Below are 22,139 nucleotides of genomic sequence, written 5' to 3' on the forward strand. Positions count from 1 at the left end.
TGTCAGATTTTTTTTTTTCTTATGTACACAGTATGGTAAGGACCCCTGTAGAAATAGGCCCCAGGTTGGAGAGGCAATGCTTGCCATGAGAAGAGTAATTAATTAAAAAAAAACCCAACAACAACAATAAGATTTACTGATGACTACAAATTTAAGGGATAGTATAATTTTGGTTGAGATGGGGCTGCAGGTTTTTAACATTTTTGGTGAGATAATGAGAAACCTCTTATGAACTATAGAAGAGCATTTAATTCTGAGAGAGATTCAAAGTTAATCTGATGAAAATTGGTTTTGAAATGGCTGAGATATTAAAAACAATGCGATCCTAATAAAAGATGGGACCCATCTTTTATTAGGATCACTTTGTTTTACTTTGTTTGTGGATATCTCAGTCCTTTCAAAACTGATTTTCATTGAATAAACTTTGAATTCCTCTTTGAATTGTATGCTCTTTAACATTTCAGAGTGTTTTCTAGGTATCATACAAAAATTCAAAAGCTAAATCATCATCTCAACCAATACCATACCATCCCCTGTAACTAGAGGAAAATCTAGTAAAGTAATATTTGGATGACAATGTTTTTGTTGCAGAGAACTTACTGGGCTGCTTCAGAGTGATATGGCTATCTAACAATTTGTGATAATAAAGTCCCTCTTTATTTTAGAGTACAATTCAGTTTTGAACTGTGGAGCTTGATTTCCATGCAGTAGCATTTGATCTTGAAATGCATTATACTTACACTGGATCGATAGGGGGGGGGGGGGGGAAGTAGCAGAGAAAAGAAAATTTGGAGGGGGAGGGGAGACAGCTTCTAGTGTTTGAAACATTAAAATCCTAGCTGGTTACACAAGGGCAGAGGGCTAAAACCTGATTAAAATAACAAAATGATTGAATGCCCATTGCGAAAGCAATTCAAACAGTCCCTGAACAAATAATGACATATACCCTTGATGGTAACACCCAAAGAAACATGGACAAGTCTGGCATAAGTAGTTCAAGGTGATTTCACGTTTACTCTTGGTAAGTGAACATGAGGGCCAGGGCCACCAAAAGAGATGAAAAATACAGAAAATAAGAGTAAATTACCTCCTCTTTTCTGGGTCAAATCTTCTGGTTAACAGTTGGTCATATTGGAAAGGTTACTTGTACATGCAAAAATGCTAGCTGTGAGTGGATATCGCATTCCAATCATGATGGGCGTATAGATTTTGATACACTGGCCTCCGCCAAGCTTTAATTCTCAACACAATTACAAATGTAAACTTGAAACTTTTATCCTTGCGTGCTCCATTTGCAGTGCAGATTTTTTTTCTTTCTTTCTTTCCACAGAGAATGAAGAAATTGATCTCACCTAAATGTGAATAGAAGAAAACTATATCAATCACGTGCACAGTGTGATTTAAAAGTTATGACTCTTACTTCTTCACACACGCAATTTACAATGCTATTATTCTTATCACATGCCTGAAGGCATTGTTACATTTCAACCAAATAATGTGAGTGAAATAGAGAATGTACTTATGTGTTAAAGGCATCATCAGGTGTACAATATGGGATTTTACAAAACAGAAATAATTTGACCTTATTCTTGACAGTTGATTTCATACTATATTATTGCTGCTGGCTTGCTTTTTCTTTTTGAACACAATATCAAGTAATGTAGGTCTGAAGAAATTTCATGGTTAACTATGAAACTGCACAAAGTAAAACTCTGTTGGCTGAATTTTCATGTATCATACTTTGATGCTCTGTTGAGAAATCAAGTACTTATACCATAGTATTCATTATGATTAAATTCAAATGGAATGACAACTGTCAAATGGAACAAAATGCACGTAGCAACTCTTTGCCTTAATAAGAGTGAGCGTCCTCATGAAAACATTGAAGTCTTTACGTCTTTACGACTGGGAAAAAATTCTGTATCTTACCAGCATACAATGTATTTGATATTTCTCTGGAGCCCCTGAAACAATGAAGAGTTTCCTGTAAAAAATCACTTAGTCACAAGCATCTCTAACACCTTTGCCCACAAATTAAAGGGATGGCATAGTTTTAGTTGAGATGGGGATTCAGGTTTTAACTTTTTAAGAAATAATTGGAAACATCTTACAATTAAATATTAAAGAGCCTACAATTCTAAGAGGAATTCAAAGTTTATTTGATTTGACCAAAGTTGGTTCTGAAATGGCTGAGATATCCAAAATCAAATAGGTCCTAATATAAGGTGGGTCCCATCTTTTATTACGACCACTTTGTTTTACCTTTTTTGATATCTCAGCCATTTCAAAACCAATTTTCATCAAATAACCTTGAATTCCTCTTAAAATTGCATGCTCTTATATTTCATATAAGTTGTTTCTAATTGTCTCGTAAAAAGTTAAAACCTGAACTCCATCTCAACCAAAACTATATCATCCCTTTAGCATCCCTCACTGTAAGGATCATGACTGGTCAATCCAGTCTTCAAATGTCATGTCTAATTTCCATGACTACCGTGGACTTGTATAAAGTTGCATGAAGTTTGAGTCTCTGTCAAGGGAGTCACCTCCCTCAGGCAATCAACATAATCACTGTGAACATGGTCAGCAAATATCATTAATTCCAGATGGGTGCAAAATACATATTTCATTTTCACACTTTTGAAGGTCCACAATGGAAGACTATTGAAGGAATAAAGTCTCTATGACATGTCTGGGAGAGAGAATGGATCATCTAAGCATGGAACTGCAACTCAAGATGGAGCTAGATGATAGCAAAATATGGTCACATCTATTTGAAAAATTAACTGGTTTCACAACAGGCAGGGAAGGGTGAAGGGGTGGGGTAGTCCTGAATATGTGATTATTCGAAGTTACATCTTCCATCAACGCTCCTCACTTGCATTCCTTTGTGCTAAAACTTAATGCATACCATCCTCAGATCAAACCCTGCTTTCAGACGAACTTGGAAAAATGGCAAAAGCATGAAAAAATAAAGAAACAAACAAAGGTCATAACCTCATAGCATTCTTCCAAATATCAAAGAGGACATACAGTCCATGTTTCAGTAGACTCCGGTGACAGGAGTTTAGTCACATATGTAAATTCATGGAGGCTTTTATGGAATCACAAAAATATGACAAACATTTTAGCATCAAAGAGCTGAATATTGTAGGATAAAATCTCTCCTTTGTGATATCATTACATCATCTTATTTGCATATAAAAATGTGGTTGTACCAAATACCATTATTTGTGAATGCCACAAAAAACTTAAAGATTCCTTACTTTTCATTATTTGGGACTGGTTTTAATACAGCTCTCATGATTCTCTTCCTTGGGATCTTTTCTATCCATCAAATGTCAACTTGAATGTCAACTTGAACATGGGAGAACAGTATTCAAAGAAGAAGAGCAAAGATGGTAGTCAACATCTGATGCGGTCCCTGGGCATGGCTCTAAGAACATCTCCTGTCTCCAAACACATCACTTGGCCTGCAGCCACAGAAAGGAAAACACTTCCCTCGGATAAAGTTGGTAAAAATAAACGGGGGCCCATCAAAATCCATCTCGCCCTGTCCGTTGGACGACAACAACAACGACGACGACAACATTTGGCGCGCTCACGCTGAAGAAAAAATGGGACGTCATTTTCAGAGAAATCAGATAAATCACCCATCTGCAAGACAGGCCGGAGGAGGGCACTTCAAGTGCTGTCACAGTAAATCCAATCCAAGATTTCAGCTCTCCTTTCCATTCTTTTACATGGACTTCTGTTATGGAGCCCCAGTGCCTTGCTTCCCTGCAAGTAAAATAAATCCCCAAACTTAGGAATGCTATATTCCCTTCTCTTTTTCTTTTCCAGTTGCATTCGTGATTTATTTGCACAGCTCGTGCCCAGGCCTGGGTTTTCTGGGGGGCTCCAGGAGTACTGGTCCTGCCCAAACATGGGCAGGTGTTGAACCAAACAGGGCAGAGTCTCCCCAGCACATCAATCAGTGGAAACTCACCTTGGTATTTGGTAATCATAACACAGCAAACATGATGGAATGCAGCGACTAGGAAGAGCACGTTCGCACTTTTTTCTCCAAGAGTCAATCAAGAGCATAGCACTGCATTTTAACACATAGATGACTATAGCACTATTTCATAATGACATACATGTATATTGTAGATTAAAACAAAGAAATTTCCAAAATATACCTGGTATACAACTTATAACAAGACACCCTTCTTTCCCTATTCAATGAAATAAATTCTTTTCCATGAATTATCAATTTCACATCTCACTACAAAGTCAATCTCAATACTAGAAATTCTGCATACTTGACAGCATAGCCTGTGCACACAATGTCTGTGCACAATGAACTAATCATTCTCACGAAAGTTATTAATAATGGGTTGTTTTGAATTGAAACACAGAGCATAATTCTCTAAAAGGATATTAATATGCAGAATTTTATGGGGCTAAAACAGTATGTCTCGTGCTGAAATTACAAATAATTACTGAATTCTACTAATGGCAGGCAGGTACGAAAGTACAGTCAGTTTCCAAATTTTTCATTGGTTTTACACGGCTCTTCAATACCCTGGCAGCTTCTCTATTGTGTAGACAAGCCTGTGTTTTTGGATTTTTGTTCTTTCTTAGTTTGTTTATGTCATGCAGAGTATGTTGTTCCCCAAGACATTCCTGTAAAACTGTACCGATGGTGCCCTGGGTGGATGGATGTGTGGAAAGTGTAAGGCTGGCCTAACTTTCAGGCAGTGGGCTACTTTTCCCCAAATGTCTGTCTTTGTAGTTCAGAGAGTGTTTATCATTAAACAGCCTTGAAATGAGAATATAAACCCTCCCTCCACAGAAAAGTATGTATCAGGTATGATTTGCATATTTATGAATGTAACAAAAAATGATTTGCATATTTATGAATGTAACAAAAACATGATCAGTCATGTAATTTATGCTATGAAGAAGTGAAGGACAAAGAAATAGAGAAGAAATTGAAATTAAGCTGAGAGCCTTGAGGACACTGTAGAATCAGAAATATTCGTGGCATGAAACTTTTGTGAATTGGAGCTGCCGGCCTTTTTGGTCACATTAAAATTTTCACGAATTGCCACTGGCACTCAGTGGTGATTGTGTAGGCAAAAACTTTCACATGCAGTTTACTTTGGCAAATCTTGGCTCCTCGCAAAATTTGCCAAAGTTTCATGCATGGAAAAATTTATGGTTTTACAAATAGATAAATGTTAGCCACATCCATCTCAGAAAATACAGTATTCATGCAGAAAAAAAAAGAGAAAAATAAAACAGTTGCTCAAGTTTTGCAGTAAAATTCATATTCAGTCAATGCGCACACCACACTTCTCTAAAAGTTTAAGTCTATTGTGAGATGACTTAAGCAACTCGTACACAGATAACAAAATGGACAAGAATCTAAAGAAGTATACAACACACACAAACACATGTTTATACTTGGTAGTATACAGATTTCCAAAGGAAGCTTCATATCAGACTGGCAAGTATCAAACTATGACCCCCCCCCCCCCCTCCCACACACACACACACACACACACACACAGATATGTTAAATCTTGCAAACGATAATTGAGTTAATGCATGACTGGCAACTACTTTAACAATGATTTTGCTTGTTTGCACAGTATCTTCATATCAGTGTCGGATAGCAGAAATTTAGGTAAATTATACACAATTTCTAAGTCATACATGCACAATTGTTTGTATGTTACGGGGCTACCAACATTCATCCATTAAAATGAATCTATTAAGGGAGATCCTTGCATGTTACTTTCATCTCAACTGGCAACAATAATCCCCAAATCAGGGATATTTTGATATTCTATTGTCAGGACATGAAGAGACAATGGGGCACAGTATAATCAATGAGACTTGGCAACTCTGACGTTGTGTGCCATGTGTTTGGGGAATGATTTGACTGTGACATAACGGCTTTGTGTCAAAGGATGTTTTTCAAGCATTCATCTGAAGCATACTGTACTCTACCAAACCAACGTGAAAGGAGTGCTCAAATGCTCCCAAAGCAACAGAACCAAAGAGTACCAGTCCAAAAGTGGACCACGTCACGATGTGGTCCAAAAGCATCCACTGTACCATATCTGTACTGCGCCAAGAGAGTGCTCAAAAGCAAAATCGCTGTACTGGAAGCTGACATGAAAAGAGCACGCATAACACACACAATACAAAGATGTGATTCTGTGCATTAGTGTCACCAGTATGAAGCATAAGCGTGCACAGTGATTACATTTTTACCTGCTTTTCTTGAAGATAATACAATCAATTCTTTCAAGGATAACATTTTAGTCATGTACTATTTATCATTCATGGCATTTTCGCTATTTTTTTAATGAGTAGATACTAAAGCACCTTGTATTCTGTCACTGCTGGTTTGATTCTTCTTCCTCCAACATATTTCCCCTCATTATCACATATCCTACAGAATGCTTTTCACTTAGAATGATTTATGAATACACTGATATGAGTAAATGATGGTGATTGGAAAGAATATGTCTAACAGTGAGAATCTGATAAGTTTTTATGCTTAAACTTCATCACTATTCACTGGGAGTTCTACAGGGTCTTTTCTTTGTAAACTCATTGAGATCAATTAATTGCCACGTTAATCATAATCCCGCCAGGAATTTAAGATAATAACATGTTGATTGGGCTGCTGTCACATTAAATCTGGATGTTTTAAGTTCTTTCTATTTTTTACCACATCTGCTGGAATGCACATAGGGGCCAGCATCTTGTACACCATGCTGTCCAAATGTGTTGCACTGTCATTGCTGCTATTAATAGGGTCCATCTTTGTTGGCGTAACGATAATCTGCACATCAATCTCCATTACTGTCCCCATTCAGATGCGCTCTTGTCATCTCGTCCATCTTCCCACGTCGTAATCATCGACGCCATTACTCTTCGCCAGCTACGATCATCCTCCTTCTCTTCCTCATCATCGCAGCCCTGAAGTCACCATCCTCGTCGTTAACCGTCTCCGGCAAACTGGTGACAGGGAGGGATGGCACCGGTTCTGGCAGAGGGAGGGTGCTGGGAGGAGGTATCAAGCAGCCAGCCTCCTTCCAGTTATTGATGGGAGGATGAGAGCATCCCTGACAAATTACACGATTACATCAAATCCCTGATATAAGTGGGCACTGATGCGGGGGATGGGATTCGGAACAAGCTCCGGAGTAGCCGTCATGAATCAAAATCGCGGACGACGTGCGACGGGAGACAAGAATTTCTGAGGCGCATCTCCTGGCTCTGAGAGAAAGATCTTTCTCTCCCTATCTCTTTTTCTCTGTTCTTTAGGAACCCTTTCCTTAAAGGCAAGTGCCTCTTTCACAAGCCTCCCTGATTACTGCACTTTTTCATTTGCACTTTCATCTGCTCTGAGTATACATGTAGCATGTGAAAAATTTTGGCATGAAATGAAAACTGAGTTGGTAACACAATTGAAAATACATTACTTGAAAGAGAATCTACTGCATGGGAACAATTGACGATGAGTTTTTGTAATGATGCCCAGTCCGCATGGCAGACTGATGAAACTTTGAATATTCTTTAAAAAAAAAAAGATCAAAGGGATTATAGATGTGTAAAAGAGAGTAAGTCTTCTATCATGTCTTGTTTGAGTGATTAAGACATCACTCTATATGCTTTGCTTATAAAGTAAGTAATTTCACATTTATTGTAAACAATGTATATTCCTCATGAGTTTGCCCAGTGTATATCATGGCTATCTTATATGTTCTCATTTTATCCTCCAAAGTCAAAGAAACAATATTTACATTTAAAGTAAAAGATTAAAAAATTAAAGTAAAAGTTTCGGTCTATTTGAGGATGATGCAAATAAGAGGATTTAATCAGGAAAATGCCAAGTTCATGACACCAATTGCTCAATGACATTCAATTTTCTCTTCCACCACCCATTTTAAAGGGATGGTAAAGTATTGGTGGAGATGAGAATTGGGCTTTTAACTTTTTGCGAGATACCAAGAAAACACTTATGAAATAGTACAGAGCATACCATTTTAAGAGGAATTCAAAGTTTATTTGATGAAAATCGGGTTTGGAATGACTGAAACATCCAAAAACAAAGTAAAACAAAGCGATTGTGATAAAAGGTGGGTCTCACACTTTATTAGAATCGCTCTTTTTTTGGATATCTAAGCCATTTCAAAACCAATTTTCATCAAATAAACGATGAATTCCTCATGGAATTACACGCTCTTTCATATTTCATAAGAGGTTTCTCATTATCTCACCAAAATATGTTAGAAACCTGAAATTAGGTCTCAACCAAAACAATATGATCCCTTTAACTAAAATTAAAATGATCTACCATGAATATGAATTTTTTTCTTAATTCCCTCTATCTCGCTCTCCCAGTTTAGTTACAAAATTGCTAAATTTCCAAAAGATCACTTAAATTGCATCATGGCTGAAAGCTCTCATCGACAACAAAGGAGTGGGTTTTCATTAAAAGTAAGACGCACTTCAGAATTAATTGACAAATCACGATGTACCATCTCCTCAAAAACCAAATCACTGTCTTTATAATTCATCTGATGATTAACATCCTTGCACAGCCCTGTATATGCAAGCTTTACAAGTACTAACAAAGACCAAAAATTTGTGGAAATAGATTTTTTTCTCATTTCTGAACTAAAATAACATTAAAGAAAAAAATCACGCATCATTCCTTTTACAAGCTCTAAGAAGGATTGAGCAAAAGCCACTTAATTAGCTTTATTAGGGACACAGTCTAGACAAACATGACTTCAAATTACATATTTAACAACGATTTAATGACTGTGAAACATGCACGAGACGAATGCAATGAGCAATACTTCATGCCACAAATTAGCAAACGTCTGTTTGACATCCTAAATATGATGCTGCAGGCTGATGAGTGCTACAACCTTAAATACCTTTAAAGCCTGATACATTGAGGAAGAAGGGTGGTGGTGGGGGGGGGGGGGGGGGGAGGGGGATGTGGAAGAGATAACATGATTCCCGCCGTATTTATGGGACGCCCGGCCAGAGTTGGCAGGGATGAGACGGGGAAAGCTCGGCCAGTCTGTCATCCCGCCAGCCAAATTGTGGCGACGAGTTACAACAGACTACTTCCCTGACAAACATGGCTAATCATCTCGGTGAGTGAGGGACCTTGCAACCCCCTGTTTGCGGGCTCAAACACCCCTCTAAATATCCGTCAGGAAAGTGGCCCACAAATATTTCGGACTTGGGGGATGGAGGTAAGGGAAAGGTTGGCTTTAGATCTTCTGGTAAGGGGTGGTTTAAACTTCAGTATTCATTGCCATTCAGAAAATACCAGACAGATATCGTTTTAATCTATTCTACTTTGATAATCTATGAGAAAAGACATAAAATTATACGTTCAAGGAAATTTTACAGCAGAAACACCTCTAGCTTGCATGTTGGATGACTGAATTACACAAGTTCTTGGAGATGGCAGACACAGCAACACTGATTCCCACACAGATTCAACTCTGACTGGGTATTTGTACAAATGATGAATCTCCAATATATTCTTGTCATGTCAAATTCACTTACCAAAATATTCAAGATGGTACAGGTGTTTGCATACATACCTAACCATTCTAAGAAGAACTTATCCTGATTCTCTTCAAATATCGACTTATTATCGAGAATAAGCTAGGGATTTGGGGTTTTCAAAAACGACAAAACCACAAATAATGACAAAGCAGTTACACTGGCTATATACTACAGCATTTCTTTTTCCACCACATCGCCCCCCCCCCCCAATAAAAACAAATAAATATAGATTGAGTCCAGACTCCACATTTATCCTAACCTGGAGACAAAGTCAACATTCATTGGTCAGGGGAGCGAGGACAAAAATAGAGGGAAGAAAATATATGGGTACGACTGTTTCGATGAGACGAGAGCTGACGAACATCCTGATGTCTCCCGTCAATGGAGACATGTAGGAGCGCCAGGCCGCGCCACTGATGGAGCTTGGTGGGAAGAATGGATGACATCGCTTGTCTCCGTGGCGATGGTGAGATGAGGAACCCCGGGGGCAGTTTCTAACATCCTCCCATGTGATGCGTCAATGATGTAGGGAAAGCAATTCAGATCGAATACCGCCCTCGGAGCCCGCTAGAGTACAAACACCACGCTGGCACCAGATAACATCCCCTTTGACAACTTGCAGGAAATATTTAGAATAAATTGGTTTATATGAAGAGAATGTCCTCACTTTCTAACCTCTTTTATCCCCTCCTTTCGATGTCTACCTCTTAATTCAATGTCACACAGGAATGGTAGAAGGGAATAGTCACTTTACGACACAATCTAAATTTAGACTGCTCAGTCTCGTACGATCCCAGATCGCAGTACACATCAGATACGTCACATAAATCAAGTATGCTGATGCATGTGAGCTTTGTATGATATTAATCAAAGATACTGAAGTGTTCACATGCTCTTTTAGTTCTAACCAAGGCACTTGAAAAAATGTGCCTTGACTGTCGAGAGCCATATTTGTCTTGGATTATTTCGAAAGTATTTGGTAAGAAAGGTGTTGGATCATCCACTGTCCAAACATAACCTCTGAACTTTACACTGGGAAACTATCCAAGAATATTGTTATGCCAGCCTCATTTGTCTTGTCCTTTTTTTTTCTTCTGCTTTTTATCATTTTACACAGATTGTGGACCTCACAATTATTTTTGTGACAGGTATATCTCACAATCCTGAGTCATCCACGACGAATTTGACTTAGTTGAAAAGTAATATGTATTTTTGTTTTCGTTCATCTCCATCATGTTTTCCTAGCTGGTTGTTGATCCACTTTGATATGATTTGAGTCAATATTAGTGTTTTTTTGAAGATTTGTGGGTGACAGGGATCATGCAAGACTGATTTATGGCCAGGAAAAAGGGGGTGGGGAGGGGAGGATGTCCATGCTTGACATATTTATGGACTACTTTTTCATCTCTATAATCTTTTCTCCAGCAATGAAAGGTGAAAGACCCAGTTCACACTCATAAATTGAGAGCAATGTTGGCAGGAAATCCAATTTGAGTATAATAATATCTATAGATGTGTTACCCAATCCTTACCAATAAATCAACAGCAATGTTGGCGGGACATCTGTTCGAGTTGAATATCATCTATATTAATGATGATGCCCCATTCACATACATAAATCAAGGTAGATCTTGGCAGTGAAGCTATTGGTAGCAACATCACTATGTAATCATGTAAAGATACGAGCCCATCTGGAAGCTCTTTGTCATTTTTCTCAGTAGGAGCTGGTCTAGAAGTGCAAAAATATGTTTTTGATACTACTTTTACATACAGTACAATGCCAGAATAAAGAATCCTGTAGTCATGGATGCAGCTGTAGTCACAAGTATATCATGGTCTTATTGAAGGAGAAGATATACAATGTAGTTGAGCACGAATTTTACCAAAGTCTTGATAAAGGGCAAGTGAAATCCTCCCTAAATACGAAAAAGAAATGCACATAGCAAATGTCGTCGATGACCTTGTAACAGCAAACTTTGCCTCAACCTATAGTATACAAACAAGGAGAGGTTCTGATACAACATCTGCAGCCAGGCTTCCATACAGAATGTCCTTAATTTATGAGTGTGAAAAGGGGTCAATGTTAAGGGTCGGGGGAAAGTCCCCTTACATGCCATGGGTACTGGACAAAAACATGTTTTTGTAAACATTATGCTCAGTTCTGCTACTGTTGGTCCTGCTGTTTGCCTGCTCTGGTCATAATTCTTGTTTCCTTGCCATTCCATAAGACTGGTGCATCCCGAAAACACATCCCTCTAATTGAATCCATGAAGATTTCCTGTTTTAGAATGGAGAGTTGCCTGGAAATAACGTCTCTTTTTTTCAGATCTGTAACAACATTCAAATGGGCAAACACGGTCCACATTCCTCATAATTCAATCTGTGCTCCACAAATGGATGACATTAATACTTCCTGCATTTCTTTATAAGATTCTGACGTACACTTCTTTCAAGGGGATTGCTGCATGTCTATACAAGATAGGTTGTCTTGGACACATAAGGCTGTTGCCTTTGACTGATACATGTCCTAAGCTCGAAAAACAATTTGATTTCATCACCAAGAAGAATCAGAGCTTACATAATAAAACCTGAATTTCACATGACATATTGACATTTGGGGCAATTTTCATTTTTTTTAATATTTCTATTTATATCCCTCACAAATTGCTTCTCGTCCTCTGATTGGTTGAGAGCACTGAAAACAACAAAACATAATTCTACCATACAAATCCGCATCTCGCTATTCTCCCTAGGGAAATAGTAAAAAAACTATATCACACTGGTGAAATTCGCGCCTTTTTTGCTTCGCGTCGCGACGCGAAAGATTTCACTTGTAAATGAATACATGTAGGTATCGCAGCACCTTCGCTTCGCGAGAGATTTCATGTACAAATGAATGAATATCGCGGCGCCTTCACTTCGCGAGAACCACACAGTCAATTTTTACGTACAAATGAATGAGTATGGCACGCACACTGTAGACAATACGCTCAATACATGTAACGTTAGAGAAAATAGGACTCAGAGAGATTCTTATAAAGCCCTCATTCTAACTAAAAAGATGCTCATGGCGTTGTGGAATAGAATATTTACGTTACAACAGAGTAGGCGATATCGTAGATCTATAATTAGACAACAACAATAAGCAAGCTAGGGCTCTACGACGTACCGTAGGCCTAGATCTATTCTAATAATCTAACGTTGGTTAGGCCTCATTTGGGTTTTGAAGATGCATGTCGTAGAGATAATGGAAGATCGTTCCAAGGTTTTGGAGCAATGTATGAGAAAGTATGATCCCCTAACTACGGTATGCTAGATTTGAGATAGTGTCTATGCCTATCCCAGTGTAGGACTGTCTAATTTTGGAGAGTTCATGCTTCGCCGCTTGAAATCTGGTCTTGCATTTCACTATACTCAAGTGACCTATCCAAAGACTTAGAATAGATGTTGACAAACTGTAGTAGATAGTAGGCCTGCTTAATTATTTCTAGCATAAGTTAGATCTAGTTAAGCTTAGTTCTACCTGTCTAACAGCTAGTTCCCGTAATCTCATCTAATGATTATTTTTCAGAGCGTCTAATGAGTTAGGGTCTATCAAACTTGTTAACTGTTGTTAATGTTACAACACGAATCACACGAATTTACAGTGGCACTCGATGCTTACGGCTAGAATTTTTCTAGTGCCTAATCTAACCTTAGACTCGCTGTTACTGAATGTTCTACCCAAATTTACAATGTATACTTGCATTTTCAACAGGAAAGGATAGTCCATATTCATGTATAGACAGCTAGAAAACACTAGAAAGATGACAGAAAACACAATCAGCTGCAGCTCACAGTCACATCGTCGATCAGCTCGAGCACGCACATCACCAACGTACCGGTACTTGTTGACAGACCGGATAGGCGTATTGCATGTATGAAGCGCGTAGTGAGTTTGCAGTTTGCACATGTTTACCAGTATAGTATACAGCAATGCACCGAGTACTTTAGCAGCTGAGCGCGCAGTTGTCTCTTCATAGTACACGTACGCGCTGCCCTCCTGCTGCTTTCCCCAGCATGAATGACTTGTCAATACATTCTCGAAAAGAGTAAAGCAAGATGCCCTAAAAGAGGGGTAAATTACAGAATACCAGCAGTCAAATACTCTTAAATTCATTGGGAGGGATATAAAATAAACATACCAGGCCATTGTTCGAGGCACCAGTTGAAACTATGTGCCTTCGGTGACTTCAGTAGCACTATTTTCTTCGGGGCTGCGCCCCTCAGAAAATAGTGCTACTGAAGTCACCTCATGCACATAGTTTCAACTAGAGCCTCTCAGGCCTGGTATATTTGTATATTATATGTGCTATGCAGTGAAAAACTAGGCTATTTAGGAACATCTTTATAAATGACATGTAGGTCTATAATGTGACTAAATGATGAACACATTACATGGCCAAAATGTGATATTATTGCTGTTCAAATGTTACTAGTGCAACTGACATATCTGACTCAAGAAAGCACAAGCACCCTAAGAGTGGAACGGATTACTCAAATCAAAGCATGTGGGTCTACATGCAAGACATGTATTGCGTTATTTTTATCAAGACTGTTCCGCTGCATAAATCACTGGAAGCCCTTTATTCTCTCTGTCCTTTTCTTTCTTTTTCTTCATAGATTCTACTTTAATTCAAACTATTCCCTCGATGAATGCAATAAATTCAGAAGATGTTTTATCAAATGCTACAGTGATATGCATTCTTTTTATTGATTTCCAACACCTGTTGGATGGTGCATACTTCTGTGCTCTTACTTCACACCTTTCCACCCTTTAAAAAAACACACATCCCAAAACCCAAGGAAGTAAAATACAGAACTGGGATTCTATACTAGCATTCAGGGTTAAAGCCATCAGAGAACAAAATATCAGAAGAAAACAAAAAGAACTCTGAAAAAGCAAAGGTTCATCTTACATGGCACATCGTACAAACCAGAATTCCTCATCCCCGCAAAATCAAAAGCGGCAAAGAAATTCAAAACCAGGGGAACACATATTTTCATGAATAATTTCCAGTTGTTTGGTGCAGACCCAAGCTGCTAAATCTCAAGAAGAACAAAAAGCAGTATGAGTGGGCGTTAGACTGAGGGGGCAAAAAAAAAAGGGATGGAACAGGAAACCCACACACCAAAAACAAAATAAGAAAGAAAAGAAAAATAAGACTTTTACAAACAAAGAAAACTAGCAGGGCCCTTCTTTAACCAATCACATGACTGGAAGCTGGGGGGTCGCGACCCCTGAATTCCAGCATGATGCCAGAGTCTCAACACTGGCGTCCACCTGCTGTGTGATGTGTCCCAGGCCACAAGGTTGGGGTTCAGTTCACTGAAACTATACACCAGCTGCCAATAGAGGGCACTCTTTCACCATGGTGAACAGATCACATTTTTAAATAGATATCTAGCTCATCATAATTATTTTGAGGTGTTTCCCCCCCCCCCCCCTGACCCTAATGGTTTTTTTAAACATACGGAAAATATGGCATTTATAACGACGAGAGATGAATACATTTTTCTCTTGTCCACAATTAATACTTCACTGTCATATCAATTCTTATTAAACTCACACCTTACAACAAACATTCAGTTTGTAACGTTACATCCATATTCTATGACTAATTGTATAAAAACCTCCTTCCCACTTCTCTGTTAGGATTTAGTGGGAAAATATCCATCAGTGGATGATTTTAACAATGCAGGAGCTGCATCGTAATCCTTCTATTCCTTTCTTTAAACTACATAGAGACCTTACAAAACGGCAAGATGCTCTACATACTGTAACTGCTGATATTTTCACATAGATATTTGTATATTAGCCAACGGCAGCTGATTAGCTGATCATTTCAAGTTGTTGATTTTGTGTTTTGTGGTCTACTATTTGCGAAACATCGTAAAAAATTTCAGCCTTTACAGCAGTTTTGAGCTAGAGTGAAATCCTGAAATGAAATCTTGCTTCTGAACAATAAAAAAAGAAACAGAGAAACAAGTGGATTCTATTTTCAATACTTCAAAAGAAAACTCCACACATATTAGGGCTGAAATATTGGTAAATTTCCTACCTTACTCCAACATGATATCATCATACAACAGTTGACGAGACACATAAAACCACATGTATCTAAAATTTACAAAAGTAACATGGATGAGTATGTTACTTCCCAGAGATCATCCTAAGCACAAAAAAAAGAAAGAAAAAAAAGTGAAAACATAAAACAAGATGCATCCTATTCCTCTCCAAGGCTGATCAAAACTGTGGGACTAGCTGAATATGGCAATGTGCTTTCAAGAAATGGTAACAAAATTCTTCATATCATATCAGATTACACTTTTTACGCAAAATGAAAAAAAAAATACTGTCAATATAATAAGGTCAGGTTGTGCGGGATATCTTTTCTCACCTGATAAAACTGATGTTTTTGAAAAATATTGCTTTCAGTCTGAAAGCCTGTCTGCGGTATGATATTAGATTTGAGAGTTGTGTTCTTTACCTCATACCCAGAATAATCCACAAGGCACCAACAGTTTCCATACATCTATACGAGAGCTCACTTTGGGAAAATGGCTGTCACTTGTGAGAGCTTTAGCACAAACATACCCACAGTTGGTTGGAGGCTGTGTCTACATCTGTACAGTTACTCTAGAACTGAGAACAAATGCATGTACACATACCATATAGCAAAAAAAAAAAAAAAAAATCATAAATGCACAGCTAATGTTAAACTAAATAATCTGCTGATGACTCTACAATGCAACAACAGCAAGTCCTATGTATGCAATTCAATTTTTTTTTTCCATATTGTATTATTGGTAAGATGTAAGGGTACACTGCAAATGGAGATGTACACTGTAGATGAATTTTATCTTGCTAATATGATTGTGAGAACAACCTGTTTGCTGGCATAGGAGTGTTCAGTCGAACTTTTATTTATTTTTTTTTTATTTCATAATATCTGCTTGACTGAAGCACTCCAATAATTAGGCATTTTTTATTGCTGTTTTGTGTCCCTTCTGAGATGCTTACATCTCTTCCCTCTCTCTCCCCCACACATTCCCTCTTTCATATATTTCCCTTGTTTGTACACTGATAATACTACCCCACTGCATTATCATAAGACACTCATTCTACCAGATATGCACTTAGATAAGATGAAATGAAAAAACTACAACAAACAAACAAACAAGCACAAATCAACAGAAATCATTGACCATCATAAAAGTGCGCAAAAACAAAGTCTGAAGCAAAGGCCAAAGGACATATCAAATATCCGTTGAACATGTAAAACTGCTAGCCCATGCATTCAAATCTAATTAACTCAATACCATGAACTAATGAGAGCTATTATACATGCAAATGCCAAGTAATTTTGAGGGAGCAATTTAAAAAAAAACAAAAACAAAAACAAAAAAAACTCATCAGCATTATTGGGCACAGGAAATATGTGGTAAAATGCCCAAAGCGGTACATTTACTCACGTAAGGTCTACGAGGAATTCAGAAATCATTCGATACAAGCACTTGTTCAATTTTAAATCACCGTTAATCTTACTCTGCAATCACAACAAAGTTGTCAGGATAGCACAAGCAGTATCAAAATAAATCAAGGAGACAACAACCCTTCAAGCTTCTAGACAAAATAGAGTAAAAAGTAAATCCCCTACAGAATTTTGAATATTCACCCCAAAAATACTCCTGCAGAAAGTATTTGAGACAATGGGCTTTTATCGAGCATGGTACACTGCTAATCTGCTCCACTATGTTGAATCCATGCAGCAAAAATTGGCTTTGCAGTAGCTGCTGCCCATGTACACGTAGTACTATCACAGTCTGTTTGGAACTGTATGCTTGCTAAATGTGCTCACTTGTCGTTGCATACAGCATTTGGCTATTTTGATTCACTTGGGCATCCTTGCCATAACTCAATGTATAATTGGGAATGCAAACATGAATGCCAATGCACGAGGCAAAGGGTTCTTCAAAATGCATTTTAGGCTGGCCTAGAGACTGCTAGGTCAACAAATCTCATACAAAAGCATTTTCTTCTTCTTTTTATTCATAACTAGAGAAGCACTCTGAGAGTGCAGACCTCCACCAAGCAGCTCATTTCCACCATTGATCTTGTTCTCTAAATGATATCAGTGATTTCCACTCACATGTGTGCATGCTGAAAATCTCTGATTTCCTAATAATGGAAGCCTTTTGTTATGTGATCAGCTTCCAGCTGCACGGTGCCTCGTCTAAGCAAAGCATGCACTTTAGTGCATGTACGTAACCCCCAAAAATGAGCAGCTTAAACTCTCAAATTCATTGACCCTACCTGCCAACATATTGACAATCATTCATAAAAATTCCTGCATTATTCTCAAAATTTAATAATTTCTTCCTTGTGTCATTCTCAACCTTTCCTGTAAGTTCCATCCAAATCCGTTCACAATTTTTTGAGTTATTTTGCACACAGACAAACAAACACAAAAATGCCAATGAAAACATAACCTCTTTCCTTCATAGCGGAGGTAATAAAAGCTGGACATTTGGTATCACAACCTAGGTAACATGCAGCTTTTAAATGGCACCTCACACATATTGCTCATATGCAGAATGGCATCACTCTGATGGCAGCCTTGTGGAAATTTAAAATCTCGCAAACGCTGAATTCCACCTTTAAGTTAGTTGAGAATTACACTAGGTAATGTTTAAAGGGAGAGTTCCTTCATCTCAACCCTGAGAAACTGACAATCATCAATGAAGCCTGTACAGTTGTATGTGAGGAAGGAGAATATGTGATTTTGCACTTACTTGTCAACAAAGAGGACAGATTCTCCCCAATAACGCTCCTTACACAGGTCCTGGAGATACTGCACAGGAAGAAATGTGAAAAAAAACGCAACATGATTGTCGGAAGATGACACATTAGTATCGGCTCCTCAGCTACGGTATATGGAGACAAGGGGGAAGGGGGCACTTTATAAACTCTACAAATTGATTACAGCTGATATCAGTCTTCAGACAAAGATGATGCCAAATGAGGGTAATCTGTCCATCCAGAAATATACAGATTCAGCTACTAATTTGCACATTGAAAGTTTCAGGAACGAATACATAAAAGCTGACTCAGAGGAGTTGAGGATAGACTTACATTTACAATCTTAGAGATTCTCAGAAAAAGGTGACACATATCTAGGAGGGTAGAAACTGGGCATGGTGAGGTGAGGCCAGATGAAGAATGCATTTCTTTCTCTGTTCTGTTTCTCTTTCTTTCTCATACATGCTCTGACAGGCCAAAAACTACAGGCTTGAAGAGCAACCTATATCCCCTTCCACAGTGCTTTCTAATCATTGGTCGCCCATTGGAAGCAAAGTTTTTTTCTTCTCATCACTTTTAAAGGTCACGCTGTCGACCGTAGTACAGCTCCGATCGCGTGAACTCCCGATTATTCAAAATGGCCATCAGTGAAAGACAATGTACTGTTTGCACACGCTGCATATAATCTTCGTTTTCAGTAACTCGTGAATTGTGTATGTCAATATCGATAACATAGACATGAAGTCTAATTAATAAAGATTGTGTTTAATGAGTTCGAGGTGACAAAAATGATGTCAAGTATCAAAACTCAAAGCAATCGACATGCTTGCTTTGTGTTTACTTTGTGTGGTGGACCATCCCGGTACATCCCTGTCACATTTTTATAGCGATTGGACTGTGTATAGTAAGGGTGATGTCAGCCATGCGCTATCCATTTTTTGCACGGCTGACAGCCAAAGCATGCGACTGAACTTAACTAAATGTCATGTGATGGGCAATTGACCAATCAGATAGCTACATTCTTTTTAGGTGTTGTACAAAAAGTCATAACAAGACGCCGTGTTACCCTATGGGACATTACAGAGAAAGCATAACTGCTTGGTCACTGAAGTCACAATGTCTACACTAGCAATGCGCACTCAATCAGTTGTTACAAGTGCGTGAGCGCTACTATACGCGCTCTCAATCCCATAAACAACTTCCACTTCAGGCCGCCTACTGGCCTTTTTTGTGCATGTATGCGGCACACGTGCATACGTATGTACTGTGATGTGTGCTGGATTTCCGGATGCGTAAATGTTTAGAACTGTCTCTGTGTTTACATGGAGTATAGATATCCTGACTCATTACTTCTGCCAAAAGTCAATATTCCCATGTGTACGTCATACCTGGGGGCTGGAGGAAGGAATGTCCAGTGTGTCCACTATGTGAAGGTCATCCTGGGTGTACTTGACGGTCAGTGCCACCCTCAGCCCCTGGGCCCTGGTCTTGGTGGGCAGCACATACCAGTAGCTCTTGGGACCGCGTGGACCGTGGGATTTGCCACCTACAAATGAGATGGGAAAATCAACATGCAGTTGTTGCTGTAATAAAATCCTTGCATAAATTTATATACAAAGCCATATATATATATATATCTTTTTGGTCAGTTTCCATCTATATACATTTATCAAAATTTAAACTTTGAGCTATTATTGTGTCTGTATAAGTTTCATATTGTATCTATATGATGTAGCTGTAAATAAAATGTATCATTTATGTCATAGTCACCCTTCCAAGACTCTACGTCCATCTCACGACCATCCTTCCACAGGCAAGCTCCTTATCAGTTCTCTGGTTTCTGTCTCTGGTCAAGATCAACTAATCTTCTGACATGCTGATACATCACAATCTATTCCAACTTCCTTTCCGCTCCCCCTGCCATTATGTCTTCACCACATCTCATAATGTAGTCAATGTGTACAAGTGTAAACAACCACTGGAAAGTCACTGGAAAGTGTTTTGTAAACACCTGATATACAGTGTAAATGCGTTGGAATATATTGGAGAACATTGAATAAAGAAAGACACTTGCATTCTGACTCCAGTAAGAAGCAGTCATGTCTCGATTATTTTCAAATTAAGTCTGAGCATCTAATACGTGCCCACAAACATAAAAGCTATAAAAGAGTTGATCCCATGGCCCTGGGTGCAGCTCACCTTTAATCCAGATGGGTGACCTCCGACTGCCGTGTCTGGCCCTCCCTGTCCCCTTCTGTCGCCATGGTTTCCTGCCCCCTCCGCGTAGCTCCGCCCTAGTCTTAGCCAAGGCCATACTCTGTCAAGAGAAAATTTTTTTTGCTTCCAGTTTTCATGGGAATATTTATACAAGCAAAATCTTACATGTGCAAAAAACGATTTGCAACACACTCTTTGTCCCTAACTTACATAACAGTTCAGGTAATTAATTGGTAGGTTACAAGCATGCCATGAAATGCAGTTTGTGTATCATGGGGTAAGAAATGCCACGGGTGTCACCGCAGTGCAGCTTTTCTTTTCTTTTTTTTTGTTATTTGAACCATTATGCACTATTCAGAGTGAACCTCCATTCCACATTCAATATGACTTGAAGAACTGGGGTAATATCAGTAGAAATTTCATGAGAATAGGAGACAAATAAGAGTAATGAAATTGTGAAGATTAACCCGTTTTCGAAAGTTGTGATATTGGTCAAAAATCACAACAGCAAAGAACATGATTCCACAGCATCTTTAATTTATGTCAACCTTAAATTTAAAATTTCTACCGTTCTGTCTAATCTTATTCTATCTATTAAAGTTGACCTATATGAATATGAAGTGGCTTTTCACATCGAAAAGATCTTCCCAACTAAGCATTGGTGCAGTACAAAACTAGAAATGTCGCTACAGCGACTGGTTATACCCCCGCCAAACAACATTTCATAAGCTTTGGTCAAAACAACATTTCATAAGCTTTGGTCAAAAAACTGAGGAAGTAGTTAAATCCGCAAGATCTTTCCTTGATCTTCTGCCATTAATATGCCGTTACCATGGCAACGTACTTTCGGGTACTGTCGAAAAATGCGTCTTGCACATCTACAACCAAAGGCACACATCTGTACCAAGTTTCATGGAAATTGGGCAAAAACTGAGGAAGTAGTTTGCAACACAAAATTTTCCATCATTTTGGCTCATAATATGTGAGCTGTTACCATGGCAACATACTTTTTGTCACTGTCAAGAAATGTGTCATGCTGACCTATATCCTAAGACAAACATTCAATATGAATTCCATGAGAATTGGAAGAACACTGATGAAGCAGTTTTGCCATGAAGCATTTTGCCCTATATTTTACCAATAACATGCCGTTACCATGGCAACGCACTTTTTGCCACTGCGGAAATATGTGTCTTGCACATTAACATATTCAGATGAACATCTGTACCTAATTTCATAAAAATTGATCAAAAACTGTGGGAGGAGTTCGCGACGCAAGATTTGTACCCATTTTTGCCCATAATATGCCGTTACCATGGCAACGTACTTTTGGGTACTGTCAAAAAATACGTCTTGCACATCTACAACCCAAGGCACACATCTGTGCCAAGTTTTATGGGAATCGGTTGAAAACTGAGGAAGTAGTTCGCGACGCAAGATTTGCAACGGACCGACCGCCCGACCGACCGCCCGACCGCCC

At 38.5% G+C, this 22,139-nt stretch overlaps 1 protein-coding gene across 1 annotated transcript in view; it reads right to left on the bottom strand.

Moving 5' to 3' along the window:
* The window catches only part of LOC139733225 (large ribosomal subunit protein uL4m-like), a 40,770-nt gene that overhangs the window by 14,886 nt on the left and 3,745 nt on the right, over positions 1-22,139 (bottom strand). Inside the window, exons 5-7 of the mRNA XM_071644064.1 lie at positions 20,642-20,759; positions 19,831-19,988; positions 18,436-18,494 (exon numbers count right to left, since the gene is read on the bottom strand). Of these exons, the coding sequence (XP_071500165.1) occupies positions 18,436-18,494; positions 19,831-19,988; positions 20,642-20,759 (335 nt within the window). The remainder of the gene's footprint in view (positions 1-18,435; positions 18,495-19,830; positions 19,989-20,641; positions 20,760-22,139) is intronic.

This window comes from Diadema antillarum, unplaced genomic scaffold (assembly GCF_040938485.1).
Source record: "Diadema antillarum isolate AM-2024a unplaced genomic scaffold, OU_Dant_1.0 seq00000463_RagTag, whole genome shotgun sequence".
NCBI lineage: Eukaryota > Metazoa > Echinodermata > Echinoidea > Diadematoida > Diadematidae > Diadema > Diadema antillarum.